This window comes from Anarrhichthys ocellatus, unplaced genomic scaffold (assembly GCF_004355925.1).
Source record: "Anarrhichthys ocellatus isolate YVR2014 unplaced genomic scaffold, GSC_Weel_1.0 scaffold537, whole genome shotgun sequence".
In the NCBI taxonomy this organism is placed as follows: domain Eukaryota; kingdom Metazoa; phylum Chordata; class Actinopteri; order Perciformes; family Anarhichadidae; genus Anarrhichthys; species Anarrhichthys ocellatus.
In genome coordinates, this window is record NW_022280511.1 from 15001 (window position 1) to 30086 (window position 15086).

The window sequence follows — 15086 nt, forward strand, 5'->3', positions numbered from 1 at the left end:
AGGCAGCATCCGGTCGATGAGCAACCTGACCAGCGCAATGATATGAGACGGGCGTCAGACTCCCACGTCGAACAAGCTACACTGATGTGCACCGTGAGCGCTTTGGCACAATGTAACACTGAATGCTTCGCTGTGTACGTGGTTCGTTATGAAAAGGATCAAAAACTTGCAATTAATTTCCAAGGCGTGATTTACACTCACAGTATGGGAGTGCTGCTGTTGTGGCAAAAAACATCTGTGTTTCGGAGCTGATTGACTTACCCATGAGACTTGAGATGTTTTCTGGTGCATCTTTGTGAGTCTGCGGCTCAGGTGTAACACATGCAGGCAAAAAAAAATAAAGCTCACAACTAACTTTGTTATTATGCATAAAGACCGAAACTCTTCTTAGCAACGTCAACCAACAGCTATAAAAAGGGCCTGACTGCCTCAACGCTAGGTGGGAGGTAGGGGGTGGGAGGAGACCAACAGGAAATGATGGTGGGTTCTGAAAAAGTTGCTGCTTTTGTTTTGGTCCCTGCACCACATCTGCAACTCAGCGCTGCATCGTGGTGTAAATATAACCATCAACGCTGCCTGATGTCAAGCGCATGTCACGCACATGCTTGACATGCTGTCACCTCGCTGTGTTTGTGAAGCCACAAGACATGATTTTAAACACACACCGCAATCGACCGGGATGTTGCTGTTAGCTCATCCGCCAGGTGATGGCAGCATGGCACAGCTAGACCTTATCTACCTGCCAGAGTACAGCAAAGCTGTGCTTTCTTTACTTTCGAAGTGGATGGTGCAAGATTTTTCATCCTCTGCTTTAGGGATCTTTACTTTTAACTTTTGTTTCTGCATCATATTTCACTTCAACTGGCTTTGTAAAAGCAAAGATTCCAGTCTTGATTCTGTTAAATGCTCATCCCACCTCACCACAGAGAAGTTGTCAACTACAGTCGTAGCTTCCTCAACCGGGAGTCAGACTAAAGTCTGGTGGTGGTGCAACGCGAATCATATTGATTAGACGTTAAATGATTCAGCCACTTGAAGTGCATTTACAGTAACATCCTCAAGAGATGTCAGCGAGGCTATTTACTAGATTTAAAGCAACCGTAACCTTAAGAGAGACCTTTTTTCTGCACGGGGAGACTTTTAATGTCACGTCTCTGCCGCTGAGTGTAAGCACCGCAATTTGTCCCCAAGTTAGTCCTCAAATGGCAGACGAGCGATGAGATAGAAGGGTAGTGAATGTGTGACAGTCTTATGTCTACGAAGAGACTCATTTGAAAAGAAGGAGCAGAAACTGACGGTTTTGATAACACAATCGTCACCCGAGCTCAAGAATTTGATTCGGTGTTGCCAAATGTTAGAATAATCGTGTTAGTGTGTTTGTCACGCGTACACAGTCTTGACTGGATTAGACAGTGAGTCATTGTAGATGAGTAATAACTATGTAGTTGCACCATAGCATTTCTCTGAATGGTTATCTATGGCCAATCAATTGCAAACAGAACTACATACATTGTGTTATACTGTGCAATTCAGATTCCGGTTGTTTTAATGTTTTTTTTTCCACAATTTTATAAGAAAATGCAGTTGAGTTCCCTCAGAGATAAGTTCATGTAATAGTGGTAAGAGCATAAACAGCACTGGGAGTACATGTGGTTCTTGGTTGGTTTGTACAGCGGTTAGACTGTGGGATGTAACAAGGCGAAGTCCCGCCCCTTCCGGTGACCACCATGGGACCTTATTTTGGGAAAAACATATGTATGGTAGCTAACGGTGAAATCACAAATAACTTAGTGATCCCATTTGAATTCTGCCATGAATTACACATATGATGTAAAAAAAGTCACAGCTTGTCTTTAAAACTGTTGAAAAAGACTTAAGATATGTAATTAGAAAGACTACACACCTAAAAGTCACGTAAGTGACGTCTCTCGCCGAAGTTTGTTTCATAGCAGGATGTACTCACACCATCAACGGGTCTCGCTCCTTCTTTCGCTTCCCAGCTGACAAAAAGAGGCGCTGGATAAAACACATCAGGTAAGATAACATTACATTTGTGCGTGGAACTTAGCCAACGGCCATGTTGGTGACATGCATCGTCTCATCGTGCGAGACGAGAGATGTAGGTCACTGAGCGGTTTCACACAAAACTAAATGATATGACGACTAACCTAAAAACAACCTGCAACGTTCTTGACTTGCAAAATCATCTTTTACATTGACAAATATCATATGTTGAAACCATGACACAATTCAAAGGGGATCAAAAACTGATTTGTCTCTTGCAATTGTCTACCGTACATACATTCCAAAACATGTGTGGCAGTCTGATATAAGGTCCCATGGGGGGCACCGGCAGGGGAGGGACTCTCTAGATTTACACTGTGCTTAATAAGAGGAGGCAGACTACAAGATGTTCATCTCACATGGAATTCTGGGAACTGCAGTTCATCACATGCTGATAGGTTTCTGGGCCGGGGGACTACAAGTGGATTTATAACCAAGAGGTCAAAGGTCAAATGAAACATCAGAGGGTCGTCGATCTGTCCCACCTGTTAGACATCAAAGGAAAACCAGCCACGCTGCTCACAGCAACTGGCATTTAAAACAATTAAGTTTCCTGTCAAGTCTCTGTGATGAATTATCCGGAAGCTTTACCCGCTATAATTCTAAATCTTCCCAACAAGTGCCTTTGTTGTAGAGAAATTAATGAAAACAAGATTGTCTTTCATAGGAGCTGATCTAACAGCGCGACAGCCAGCTGCTCTTCTTTGGGAATAAAAACAGTCAGCATTAAACACAGCCCGCACAAAATACTTTTTTTTTTCTTTTTTTTCACCACTCGTGTGGAAAACAAATCAGGCGGCGAGCGCAGTGGCCATCTGTTTTGTTATTTGATATGTGTGAATACATGTTGTAATGACTTTGTTTGTGAATCACTCGGCGCGGCAGAACACACGAGAGCTCTCGAAGTGCTGGAGTGTTCAAAGCTAATCATATAATTGGACACAATAGTCGATGACAAATGGAGACGCTTGGAGCCAGCCAGCTGGGGAAGTGAATATGTAATCATTGTAAAATCATATAATTTTTGCATATTTGAAGACAGCTTAATAGAGTTTGCGTGTCAGCACACTATCAAATGATGATCAAAGACAGTGCTGCTGTATTTGTTTTTCTGAATACTGTAGTGCTTTGTTGGACTACTTATGTTTATCGTGATTAAAAGGGTTTCTCGAGAGTTTCTGTCTTTCATGTTCATTTATGTTCCGTGCTGTTTGGAAATGTTGAAACAGATATCGGACAAACTACCCATCTTAATGTGAAAAGAAATGTGGTACAGTGAACAGCCTGCACCGGGGGTACTTCTGCAGGTGCCAGGAGCTATGTGTAAAGATAGTGGGGTAGCTCCTCTATATTGTAAAATATAGATTACAATTAAAATATATTCACTGTTGCACTAGTACGTGTTAGAAGTCAAAACAGTTCTAAAACAGATCTAAAATAATACATGGTTGTAACAGATAGCTAATAGTAATGGATAAATCCTTTAAATAGTTGGCTCAAGTATTGGATAAATTATCCAAATGTCTAGCTCCATGCCGCTCCAAGTTGTAGAACTACAAATGCAAACTTGACCAAACCAACCTAAACATTGACAGTTAAATTGCATTAAAATAACATACAATATCCTTTTGTTGAATGCATAGTGTATAGCTCCCAATAGCTCCCAATCTCGTGCAAGATACGAGATTGGGAGCATTGCCTCTCGACGGCGAGCCGGCATCTCTCAGCTAACGGTGCTAACAGCGCTAACACTACAAACCATGGCTAAAGAGCTGACAGAAGCTACCTGTGTTTACCTGAGGGGTAGCCGGAGGGTGGATATGCTTACCGCGACGACGCTGTCGGTCGGGGCGGCGGTGACAGCTGTAACCGTCAAATGACAGCAGTGCAGAGCAGCGGCAGTGAGCTAACCGGTGTGGCTAGCTCACATGCAGTAACATGCACTATAAGGCATGCACAGCCGGACTGGCTGTCAGCAAAGCAAGAAGAAGCTCGGAAGACAACACACCCAGAGGTACAGTGACTTCATTCTCTGCTCAGGTAGACATTACTCCACTAGATCTTTACGTAGCTAACACTTGTTTGCTGCTATATTACTGATCACGTTGTGAAATACAGTCCATTTAAATAACATTCAGTTTAAAACCAACTAAAATTAATCTATCTGGAACACGATGGGTCAACGTATCCAAATACAATTGTGCATTTTCCTACGAAAAACAGCAACGCATGTACATTTCTGCTCGTTGCATGCAGACAGTATTGTAAAATGAACGTTAGACAGTTAGGTTTAGGCAACAAAACTACTTGATTAGGTTTAGAAAAAGATAGTGAAATACCACAGACTGGACGTAGTCATCATGACGTCACCCATTGGTGGACTGCTGTTTTGAAGCCTCGAGTTCGGTGAATTCGCCGTGGCCATGTTTTTTTTTTTTTTTTTTTTTTTGCAACTGATGAACGGAAGTTACCATGGAATGCGGAGGAGTTACGTAGAGATACCGTATATACGTCTCTGGTAGCGTCAGCGACCTGTCAATCACACTAAGTCCGCCCTAAAGCATACTCTGCTTTTTGATCTATTTGACTCTAAATGGACCATAATGTACTAAATGAACATCATGCTGTATTGAAGAAGACATGAAACTAGAGATTGAGACCATAAACTCATGTTTACAATGTTTACTGAGGTAATAAATCAAGTGAGAAGTAGAGTCATTTTCTCATAGACTTCTATACAATCAGATTTAATTTTGCAACCAGAGGAGTCGCCCCCTGATGGGCAGTAGAGAGAATGCAAGTTTCAAGACACTTCCGCATCGGCTTCATTCGGCAGAACCGGAGGTCTGTGAAATACTTAGTTAGGTTGAGGAAAATATTGTCGTTTGGATTAAAATAACTACAGAAGTACCATTACTGTAGTCAGAGATGGGCAGTATTTCTATTACTTGTATTTGAAATACGTATTTCAATTACTTTTGAGTATTTTGTAATTTGTATTTGATAGGGCCAATAAAAATGTAACAAAATACTTTAGAGTGGAGTAATTTTGTATTTAAAATACTCAAAACACTTTCTCCACAAATCAAAAAACAGTTCACGAGTTCAGTCTTCAGATCTTCAAGTTCAACCGATTTGTCTGTCAAGTTAAATATTTTATCTGAGTGTGACAGATGTCAACTAGCTTGATGTATAATTTATGTCTGGGTCTGGCTACATAGCCTATTGTATATACATGGTGATGGTTATAATATCAAGCTCGATGCTAACATTAGCCAGGCTATGACAGTAGATCCATTTGTTAAAAAAAACATTAAATATCCAATTTATTTTATTTAAAAGGCATATTATGAAAGTATTCTTAGTTTTATTATTTCATACATTCTACAGTTGGCCAGGTGGACAACATGTCTCAGCAAGATGATGTTCAAGAAGGACCATCAACAAGCACAGATGAGCTTAGTTACACTGACATGTCTGTGACTGTTCGTCCTTTTTGTGGGCTTCACCAGAGCTTTGTGTACATTATACAGCCCAAACCTGAATGCTCTGCTATGCCAAATTGTGAGAGAACGGAAAATCCAGAAAAAAGTATTTCCTATATTTTAAATACAAAATACATGTATTGTATTTTGTTACATTTTCTGGCACCAGTATTTTGTATTTTATTTTGATACATTTATTTGAGGGGTATTTTGTATTTTGTATCAAAATACATTTTGAAGTATCTTTGCCCATCTCTGACTGTAGTTACTAGGTAACTCTGTAAATACGCATGTTACGTGTCTAATAAATTAACAGTGACTTCTTGTTTGTTGGATCCATCCACCACCCATCCCGCGCCTCTTGTGTGGGCTTTTGCGATCTTTATATTTCCTCGTTCATGATTACGTGGATAACATTAAAAATTATTTTGTGGGATACTTACGAATTATGACACCTTCTTATTTGTAGGTGTAGCTAATGCTGGATAAGAACAGCCTGCGGTGTCAATAGGGGGGGGGGGGGTGTTCTTGAGTTGTGGCCAGACAAAAAATGTTGGGAAGCCTATTAAATATCATAGTGGCTCAATCCCTCGTAATACTTTCATGTGACCTAATTTAGCTTATACATGTATACTATAACCTCAAAAACACACAACCGAAGCAGTTTTTTTTGGCCACCAAAATGTGTTGTTGTGTTTGAAACAACAACGGAAACGGAACATGTCGCAGCTTGGCTTTGAAGCGTGGTCCCGTCCACGTTTACTATACCATTAGCCTTCATGTTGTTCCCATTAGAGAGCACGAAGACATGAAAGAGAGCCCGTGATGTTATATAGATACTGTACACATCCAGCCTCGCCTGGGCCTCCTCGTCTACTGTACGGCATTAGCGGCAAGCAGCTGCCTGCATTTACATCGTTTAGCGTTTCTCTCAGGGCACTTTAATACACTGAACCTCTCCCCTGGTAAACTTTACAATAGGATGTTGAAGGATACTTCTGGACCGCCATGGGAAATGAGAGGCACATGTGCGTGGGTGTAGCGGTGCACCGGTGCACCAGTGCCCCCCCCCGTGATGCCGAGCTTAAGGGCTGCACAATAAGACTAATGGATTCCTTTTGCGGACCAAACTAGGCACATGAGCTATTGTTCTTATCACTGTACAATGATATCTTACGTGCACAGTAGGAACCGTGTGAGGTATTCCTTTCGCACGCGGGGTGGCTTTGCTTCGTGGTTATCTTTTCCTTTTGGCAGCAGCAGTCTACTCCTGCAATGTCTTTAGTCTCCATTAAAAGGAGATAATCTACTGCAAGGGTTTCAAATGCTACTAAACCGACTCCAATTGACCCTGCAGTCAGCGGAGAACAGGAAATGTATGGCCTTGATTACAGCTGTGTGTCTATTTTAGCAGATTGTTCTGCTGCTGATTCACACACACACACAGACAGCCACCATTAGCACGTATAAATAATGTAAGGCCCTCATCTCTATTTTTTTTTATTTTTTTTTCCAACTCTCTACTCAGCTAAGTGCCTGCATGGAAAACCTTGGCCTCCTCCTTGTCAGGTTCTCCATAGATTAGTATAAGATTTATTTTAAGTCTGTAAAGCAGCATGTTCCTGACGAGTGCTCCGCTCAATGCACGTGGGAACGTTTTTAATTGTATCATGCGAAGTGGAATGGAAGCTCCGGTGGGGGGGCCGCGTCAGGTTGTGTTTAATATTTAATCCGGTCTCACTTCGGTTTCCCGCATGATCCGCGGTATCGTACGAGCGGAGTGAGAAAGCAACATCTCAAGGCGGACACACAGACACGAGTGAGGACGCCGCAGGTACCGGGACGCCGCCTCTACTTGCTGTGAGAAGCTTGTGAGGACTCCACTTGTGTCCCTCTTCTCTTGCCGAGGCCTGGAGCCATCGTGGCGCTGCGCCCCCAACAGCGAGTGATACCACGGCGGCTAATGTGTGCGTCTAAAGAGGGCTGACTGACAAATTCGATGGGAGAGCAGGTGGAAAGGGAAAGGGGGAGGACACGTGTGTTTGAGAGAGAGAGAGAGAGAGACCTTTTCACTTCCTCTGTGTGCACCTCACGTTCTGCTCTCCCTGAGCTCAATTACAGGATTGATACTCAGAGAGGAAACTTCATCATGTCATACAGATGTCTTCACCGGGAGAAAAGAGAGAGACGACGCATGTTGTCATTTAACGTGACACGATTCTGTGCCCATTCCAAACAAACAGAACGAGAAACAGTTCGGACTATAGATTTCATTACAGGCCAATAATAAATACGGAGTGCCAGTAAAGAGTGGGAACTCGCTGACGGAGTAAAGGAACCGGAGGCGGCCATGCCTGTTGGATAGAGAATTTAACAATTCTGCTGAGTGAATTAATCTAAAACAATAACTTGTAAACAATAATACTCTTTCAGCGAGCCATTCATGCTCCATCATAGTAAACGTTCTTTACAACCCAGACAGCTCCATAAAGTGCTTTAGGCATCATTGGGCACAACCGTCATTAGTCAGTGCCTGTGTGTAAAATCTGAATAAAAAAACCACGGCGTCGGCGATGCGGCGCAGACACAAGCCTGTATCTATTTTACAGTGTTTCATTTCAAACGTGACACAAGCGGAGAAAACGCACTCCGCAAACAATGGCCCTGTTTTGCTTTAATTTGATTAGGTTTTCGTCTCAGTGAATGCCAAGTCCTGTTTTGCCTCAAGAACATATCTCTTAATCACGTTCCATCCAGGCTGCGTCTTTCATCTGAATCTCACAGCCGTGGCTCACGCCCAACTTTATTTCGCTGAAAGGTAGGTAAGAAAAAGAAAGAGAGCGCACGTACACGCGCGCCCGCACACACATCCAACGAGGGAAGGGGGGGGGGGGGGACAATGACAAAAGCCCGGCTCTCATCTCTGTCACATAAAGTGATGTTTTGTGTTTAGCTGTGTGCGACTGAGGCGTGCGTGTGTGTGTGTGTGCGCGTCTGTCTGCAGGGCTCAGATCCATGTTGTTTGGTTTGTTTCTCCATTAAGAGAGCTGTAAAGGAGAAGGAACAGATGGCTGCTGGCCCGCTCTGTCCTGCATCCTCTCACAACTGCCACACTTCCCGTGCGTCCATTAATCTTCCCTCACTACTCCTGCAGCACAACTTTATTAAAACAACTCAGGAGAGAGCGAACAACAAGCCTGCGCAGCTGTCAGGAGCAAAAGACAGAACCATTCGTCTACAGAAGAACGGCCTCGGATTCCTGTGCGCATCTGTAAAACAGCTCGGGCAGAATCTGGTCGGCTTTGAAAAGCAGGCTCCGCAAAGCGCTCGCTGTGTAGCGGGGGGGGGGGGCAACAATAAATGCTCATTTGAATGCAGCTGGAGCGGCTGTAGTTGCGGAGTTCATAGGCATAGTTTGTCAAACTTAAACATGTGAGGCCCGAGCTCGAAAGCCCGGGACGATCTTCTGCTTCCTGCTCTGAGAGCATACGCTGTGTCGTAGTGATGTTCGGCCTGAGGGATGAACATCCCATAAACACAAAATCTATAAACTGCTTAGATTACAATTTCTCAGTGTTTGTTTGTTTTCAAATATTAATAAAATAGTTCCCTGTTAGAGGGAAATCAGAGCGACCTTCCCACAAATTGGCACTCAAAGTGAGAGATAAATACCTGAAGCTGTGATCATGGGAGGCCTACAGTTGTCGTCCTGTCTGATTGTTCTCACAGGAGGAAATATATTGCTATTTTCGGCGGCCCAGTGCAACATTTACATAGGACCGTAGCTCTGTTTGGTCCCTGCACTCTGTGTCCATAGCAGTCAGCGGGTAAATTGAAAAATCAATTCCAATTTAAATTATTGGAATAAAGAACTCAGGAGCAAGAGATCAAAAAAAAGAGGAAGAAGAAGAAACCCCCCCCCCCCCCCTCTTCTAGATCCCCTTTAATTGGAAAGTCATTTCTTCAGGGTATTCTAATGGTTCTGAGGGAAGATTGCAAAAATACAGTTGATGAGCTGAGGGGGGGTTAATAGCGCGCTTGTGTTTGTGTGTGTTCGGCTGACCCTGTGTGTTTGCTTTGCTCTGCCACACAGTATTCGGTCTTCCCCTCCCTCATGACAGAGGCACCAAATGAAGACTAATCCAGAGGGCTCACACACACTCAGACACACACACACTCCCTCACGCCTGTGGTCACTCTTCTCATCCATCTGCCATCTGGGGGAGTGTCGGGGGGGGGGGGGGCTCCTGGGTCAAACTAAATTAACCATCCCTCGCTCACAATTGTAAAAATGTAATTGAGTTAATACAACCAACCCTGGTGATTTGGATACTCCTGTGCGCAGAGTCATTTTGTGAAAGCTTGCAGACGCCACTTCAGATTTGAAGCATCTTCAAAGTCTCATATTGTATTGATGCATCGTGACATGAAGTGGCTCTGTGGTTGTAGCTAATTTAAAAAATGACAACAGGACTAAAGTAAGTTATTGATATTGTAAGAACCCTTTTGTGTTCATTTTGTGGATCGACTCCCTTTATTGATATTTACTGTGATGACATAATTCAAATGGTAATTTTATACATTGAATGGTTTAAAATCTTATTTACGAGGCATGTGGAGGGTAGGAACTACTTAAAGTGGCAATAAACATTGTTTTTATGTTAAACATGGATCTGATATCCATCACCCGACTGGGCAGTTCCTCAGTTGTTCTGAGCTTCCATTGTTTGGGTTTTACGGCGCGCACGACTACTCTTATTGGTAGCTGTGCTTCCGTTAAATTGTCAAGATAATTTTAAGCAAACTTTTGAAAAGTTGCTAAAAATGAAATGTGGATTAGCAGTGTAGTTTGGTGCTATAGCCTACGCCTGGCTGTAACCCACCAGTGAAATGGAAGAAGAAGAAGAATTGGAACCCCTACAAGAGACAAATGGAGAGGGGTCTTCAGGAATGTTTCGTCGATTGGGCAAGTTTTTCATTGTTCTTTCATGTCCGAAGACGAAGACCAACATTCCCACGTATCCAGGATGGCGACAGCAGAAACAGGTGATAAGTTATGTGAGTTAAGACGTTTTCATAATCCACTTAGTGCATCAACTCTTTTTCAACAAAAGTAAAAACTACCTCAAGTGAGCGTAAAGAAAAAGTTTGCAGTTGAGGAAGGTTTATTTGTTCATTTGTTTTTGTTCGGCTGCAACAGAAACAACTTTAGATGGTTGCTTCTGTTTGTCAGTGTCTGTTGGATGTGTAGTATTCAACTGCCTACCAACAAGTTTGCCACATCAACTTAAAAAGTAATTTTACTCTGCGCACAAAGCTAGCTGGAGGTAATGAACTAGCATGGCAGAGCAATGCATCTATAAAAATAAAAGAACATGTGGTATTATCATTATATATAGTATTAAAGTTTCTGTCAGTCAGTGAAAGTAGAACAAGCTGGACTTGAGCATCCATTCCTGAGCATTGGTTTACCCGCAACCTGAAACGAGCTACGGTCGCTGTTAAACCATTAGAAAATAATACGCAAAACATTTAACCCCCATCATCTCTGCAGGTTTTCTCCCTCTTCACCTCCGTCATCCCTGCTGTGAAACCATCATCACCTCAGTATATCACAAGTGTGAGCCTTAAATTGGCCAGTCACGAGCCGCCCGTTGTATTACATCGACAGGGCATCGTGCTCCATGCTATCTTGTGTTACTCGATCTACCTTCCTTTGGGCCCCCCTTCATGCCAACCTGGTCCGAGACCTTTCCGCGCTGCCTCGTTGACATTAAAGAAGCACTGCGCCGAGACATTTCTATTCAAGAAACTTGTTGACATAGTTATCGGACATCACAAAGAGCCATGTGTCATTTGGAAAAGGCCTTATGAGAGTAATGGAGATGTTAAAGGGCATGTTGGCCCCCACACATCACAAAAGGATGAGAGGATATGAACACGCTTTGACTGAAAGGAGAGAGAAAGCATGATAAAAATACATTCTCTAGAGGGGGGAGAGAGGGGGAGAGAGAGGGGGGAAGCGCTCGGCTCCATTTCCGCCTAAGAAGCGCAGAGTTAAAAGGTGGACCCTGTACAAATGAAACTCAATTTCACGCCACATTATCCCTCCCTGTTCTCTTTCCTGGCTTTCATTTTCATTAAGTCCAGAGACAATCATAAATTAATAATTACTGCCGAATGTCTAAGCGCAAGGCCGCCGTCCTAGCCCTCCCCTCGCCTCCGCGGTCTTCCATGTTCGCGCTTGCAAAATGTTAATTTAGGTAATGTGGCCTGGCCCTTGTCAGATAAAACTGTTTTGTAGTTTCACTAATACATAATGGTCTATCTGATTAGATGACATTAGTCCTGTCTTTCAGACGATCGGGCCTGCACCTTGCTAATGTCTCTCCGCAGACTCAGGGCACCACTCAGTTATCAAGAGACATGCCGCATTACTGCTTTCACTAAATGGCCATCTCCCGGTCACGACGATGTGCAAAGGAATTAGCTCGCTAGAGGTTAACAATGCAGTTGACACCACAGCGAAGTATGAATACAACTTCTCTCGTGTAACTTTTCTTTTTTGCATCCTTCAAGTAGAAATGGTGTCAGGATGGACGTGGCGTATCTTCGGCTGGTCATGCGAGCACAAAACAACAACGTGCGATGTGATGTTAGGCGGACCAACGGCGAAAACAAGCGGCGGGATCAGGCGGAATAATCCCGTCTGGGTGATGTCTTCGTGAGCACACGTCAAGCCAAGTAGACGGAGCACACGGCTCAGAATGTGCACTCGGCACCGTGCGCTCCACACAACGCAGCAACACAGCTATAATGCACATTTGGTATTTAAAGTCTCCGTGCCTCATGGTCATATTTTGTACCCAATTGAATTTATTACAAAAATGTGCAGTGATATGAAACATGTAGCTGCGGGGCCTCTTCTCTCAGATGCCGGTGCAAGAAAAAAAGAAAAAAAAAGGGCATCAGATAGAGAAATAAACAGAATATCTGAGTAATAGCTGCAAACAGCCCACGTCTCACGAGCTCACTGCGGCCGAGCGGAGTGAGTCTCTCGCTGCAGCAAAAAAGAGGAAAACGATGGAGTCATTAAACGAGTGGACGTCATGTCAGAGTTCCTCTCACTCCGGAGTGAGCTCAAGTTCGGTGAGGAGCTGAGACAGCCAGCGGTTGAGTCTGAACTCAACCGGAAGCATTGGTCTCATGATTGATTGCCCCATTGTTCGTCATATTGTTCTTTCAAGGTTGGTAGAAACTTTAACCTCATTTTTTAAATAAAAAAAATAAAAAGAGAAGAAAAGCTTGAAATATTTCAGGCCTTGAATTTCCACAATGCGGCATTGAATTATGCAGCAATCAGTCAATTATTCATCTCCGTGGCTGCGTCACGGCCATGCTTTAAAAAAAAAACAAGCATGCAGAATGGGGAGTGGGCCGAGCATGCTGTGTCAACACATTTCACTCAGAATTGCTTACTGGAGAAATTTGTCCCTCAATGTCAATTCGGTGCTCTCTGATGCGTTTTAAGAGCCGTACCTGTAAACAGTTGTTCTGAAATGATCCCCGTGGATAACGGCCGAGTCTCGAGAGCGGGGAAAACAAATAATGTCGCTTTGAGAGCGGTCGGCGCAGATTATAATTAAAAAAACAGAAAAACGAAAGGACATGCCAAAAAAACCTGTCACAGTGTCACATTAACAAAACAGTTATTTGATAAATAGCTTCATCATTTCCTCACAACTCCCTGGTAGCTTGTTTAACGGCAGTATTAGCATGCATGACCCTACAGCATGTACAACTGCTTAAAGGGCGGCAGTTTATTCTATGGTGATATATTGTGAATTAGTGTCACACCCTTTGAAGTACACATGAAATTTACAGTGAGCTTGGTCACACCCTCATTTGCATACTTTCTATAGCATTAGCCTACATGTAATAAAAACACACACACACACACAAGTCAAAGACACACTTTCCATCTGCTCAGTGAAAAAGGAAAGATATCACTTTTTTTTTAAGCAAATAACAACATGCTCATTTATTCTTCTACAGCACGCCTGCAGTGTTTTTTATTTATAGGCCGTACATAATCCATAGAAACGAGTTATAAGACGTATGAGAGCTGCTTCCACTTGCATCAGATCATCACGTCTTCTGTATCCAGCTGCATCTGGAAATGTGAAATCAGCGTGCGACTCCTTCCTCAAGGAAATGCTCGGCAGAGAAGAGTGTCCGGGGCGACACAGTTAACTCACAGTTTATCATCAACATGTTAACTTTATTTGAATTTGAAGTACAATGAAGAGATGATTCGAGAAGCTATATATAAGTTATCAGTGACAACAGACCTATAGACACTCCATTGAGAACAAAAAGGAACAAACACATAGTGAACATGGGACACTCCTCCTCCTCCTCCTCCTGATTGTAACACATAAGGTCGAGCTGCTCTGCAGTTAAAGGACTGACATCAGCTGAAGTCCAGGGAATATACACAGGTGGGTTCAGCACCAAGATTCAAAAGTCTTTAGGGGAAAGTAACGTGGATATTATAACTTAGCATGTTCTTTTTTTTCTCTCTCTCAGGATATCATGAAACACGAAGGAAAGAAAGGTGTCTTTGTGTACGTTCAACAGGGATTCGAGCGATGTAATCAAGTCGTCACGACCGATTTGTCTCGCGACATCTTTTTTTAAACTTTTTTTTAAAAAAGCTTTGAGAGGTGCTGATTTCGAGTGTGTCTCATGACAAAAGAAAATGTACAGTAAATTCCAAGAAATATTACCTCTGTTACAAAGATTACAGTACTATTGACAGCAAAAGTTCCTTTTTGAAAGTGATAATTAATGTTTTCAAAATCGCTCTGGGCTCGAGTGAGTCAACCCCAGCGTTTGTTCAGCACAATATAGGATTTATTAAATATCATAATTCCAGGACAAACATTGACATGCCTGCATGCTTTCTCACCAAAATGGCAGCTATAGGAAAGAATGATGGCTCAGAAATAGAAGAAAAACAAAACTGTAGGTTTATATAAATGTTGGTACTGCTTTGCCTAATAGCTCTACTGCATACACAATACCTCTTAAACGTTATATACACATACCTTGCCGGGCCGCTCGGGTTCGACAGAGGGAGTTCTCCTGTCATTATCATCAGATCTTGTATGTACAACGATGGTAAAATGGAAACTTGATTGTATTGTCATCTAATTTAGAAAACATGAAAATCAAACATCAGTCTTCTCTTTCGATGAACACATGGATAGATTCACATTTTTTTTTTTCTCTCTCTCTCTCGCAAGGTTCATCTCCGCGCGTCACTTCTCAAAATTCAATTTGAAAATACAAAAAAAAAAAAACTTCAGCCGAATTTCATTTTTCGAAGCTTTCTCGCTGGCTGAGATACAGTATAAAAATCTTCAGTGCTGTGAATTAACGGGGTTATTACCAACAGTGTACCACGGGTACTTTTTTTTCTTTTTTTTTTTACTGTGCTCAATGTGTTTTGTCCTTCGCGTTGGCCAACCTGCT

At 42.7% G+C, this 15086-nt stretch overlaps 1 protein-coding gene across 2 annotated transcripts in view; it reads left to right on the plus strand.

The window, feature by feature from the left end:
• Nucleotides 1-443, plus strand: part of LOC116401572 (N-arachidonyl glycine receptor-like) — a 2612-nt gene extending 2169 nt beyond the window's left edge. For both annotated transcript variants that reach the window (XM_031880037.1, XM_031880038.1), the window contains one exon: nt 1-443. This exon is cut by the window's left edge and continues 975 nt beyond it. In XM_031880037.1, coding sequence (XP_031735897.1) covers nt 1-46 — 46 coding nt within the window. In that variant the 3' untranslated portion in view covers nt 47-443.
• The last annotated feature ends 14643 nt before the right edge of the window (nt 444-15086 follow it).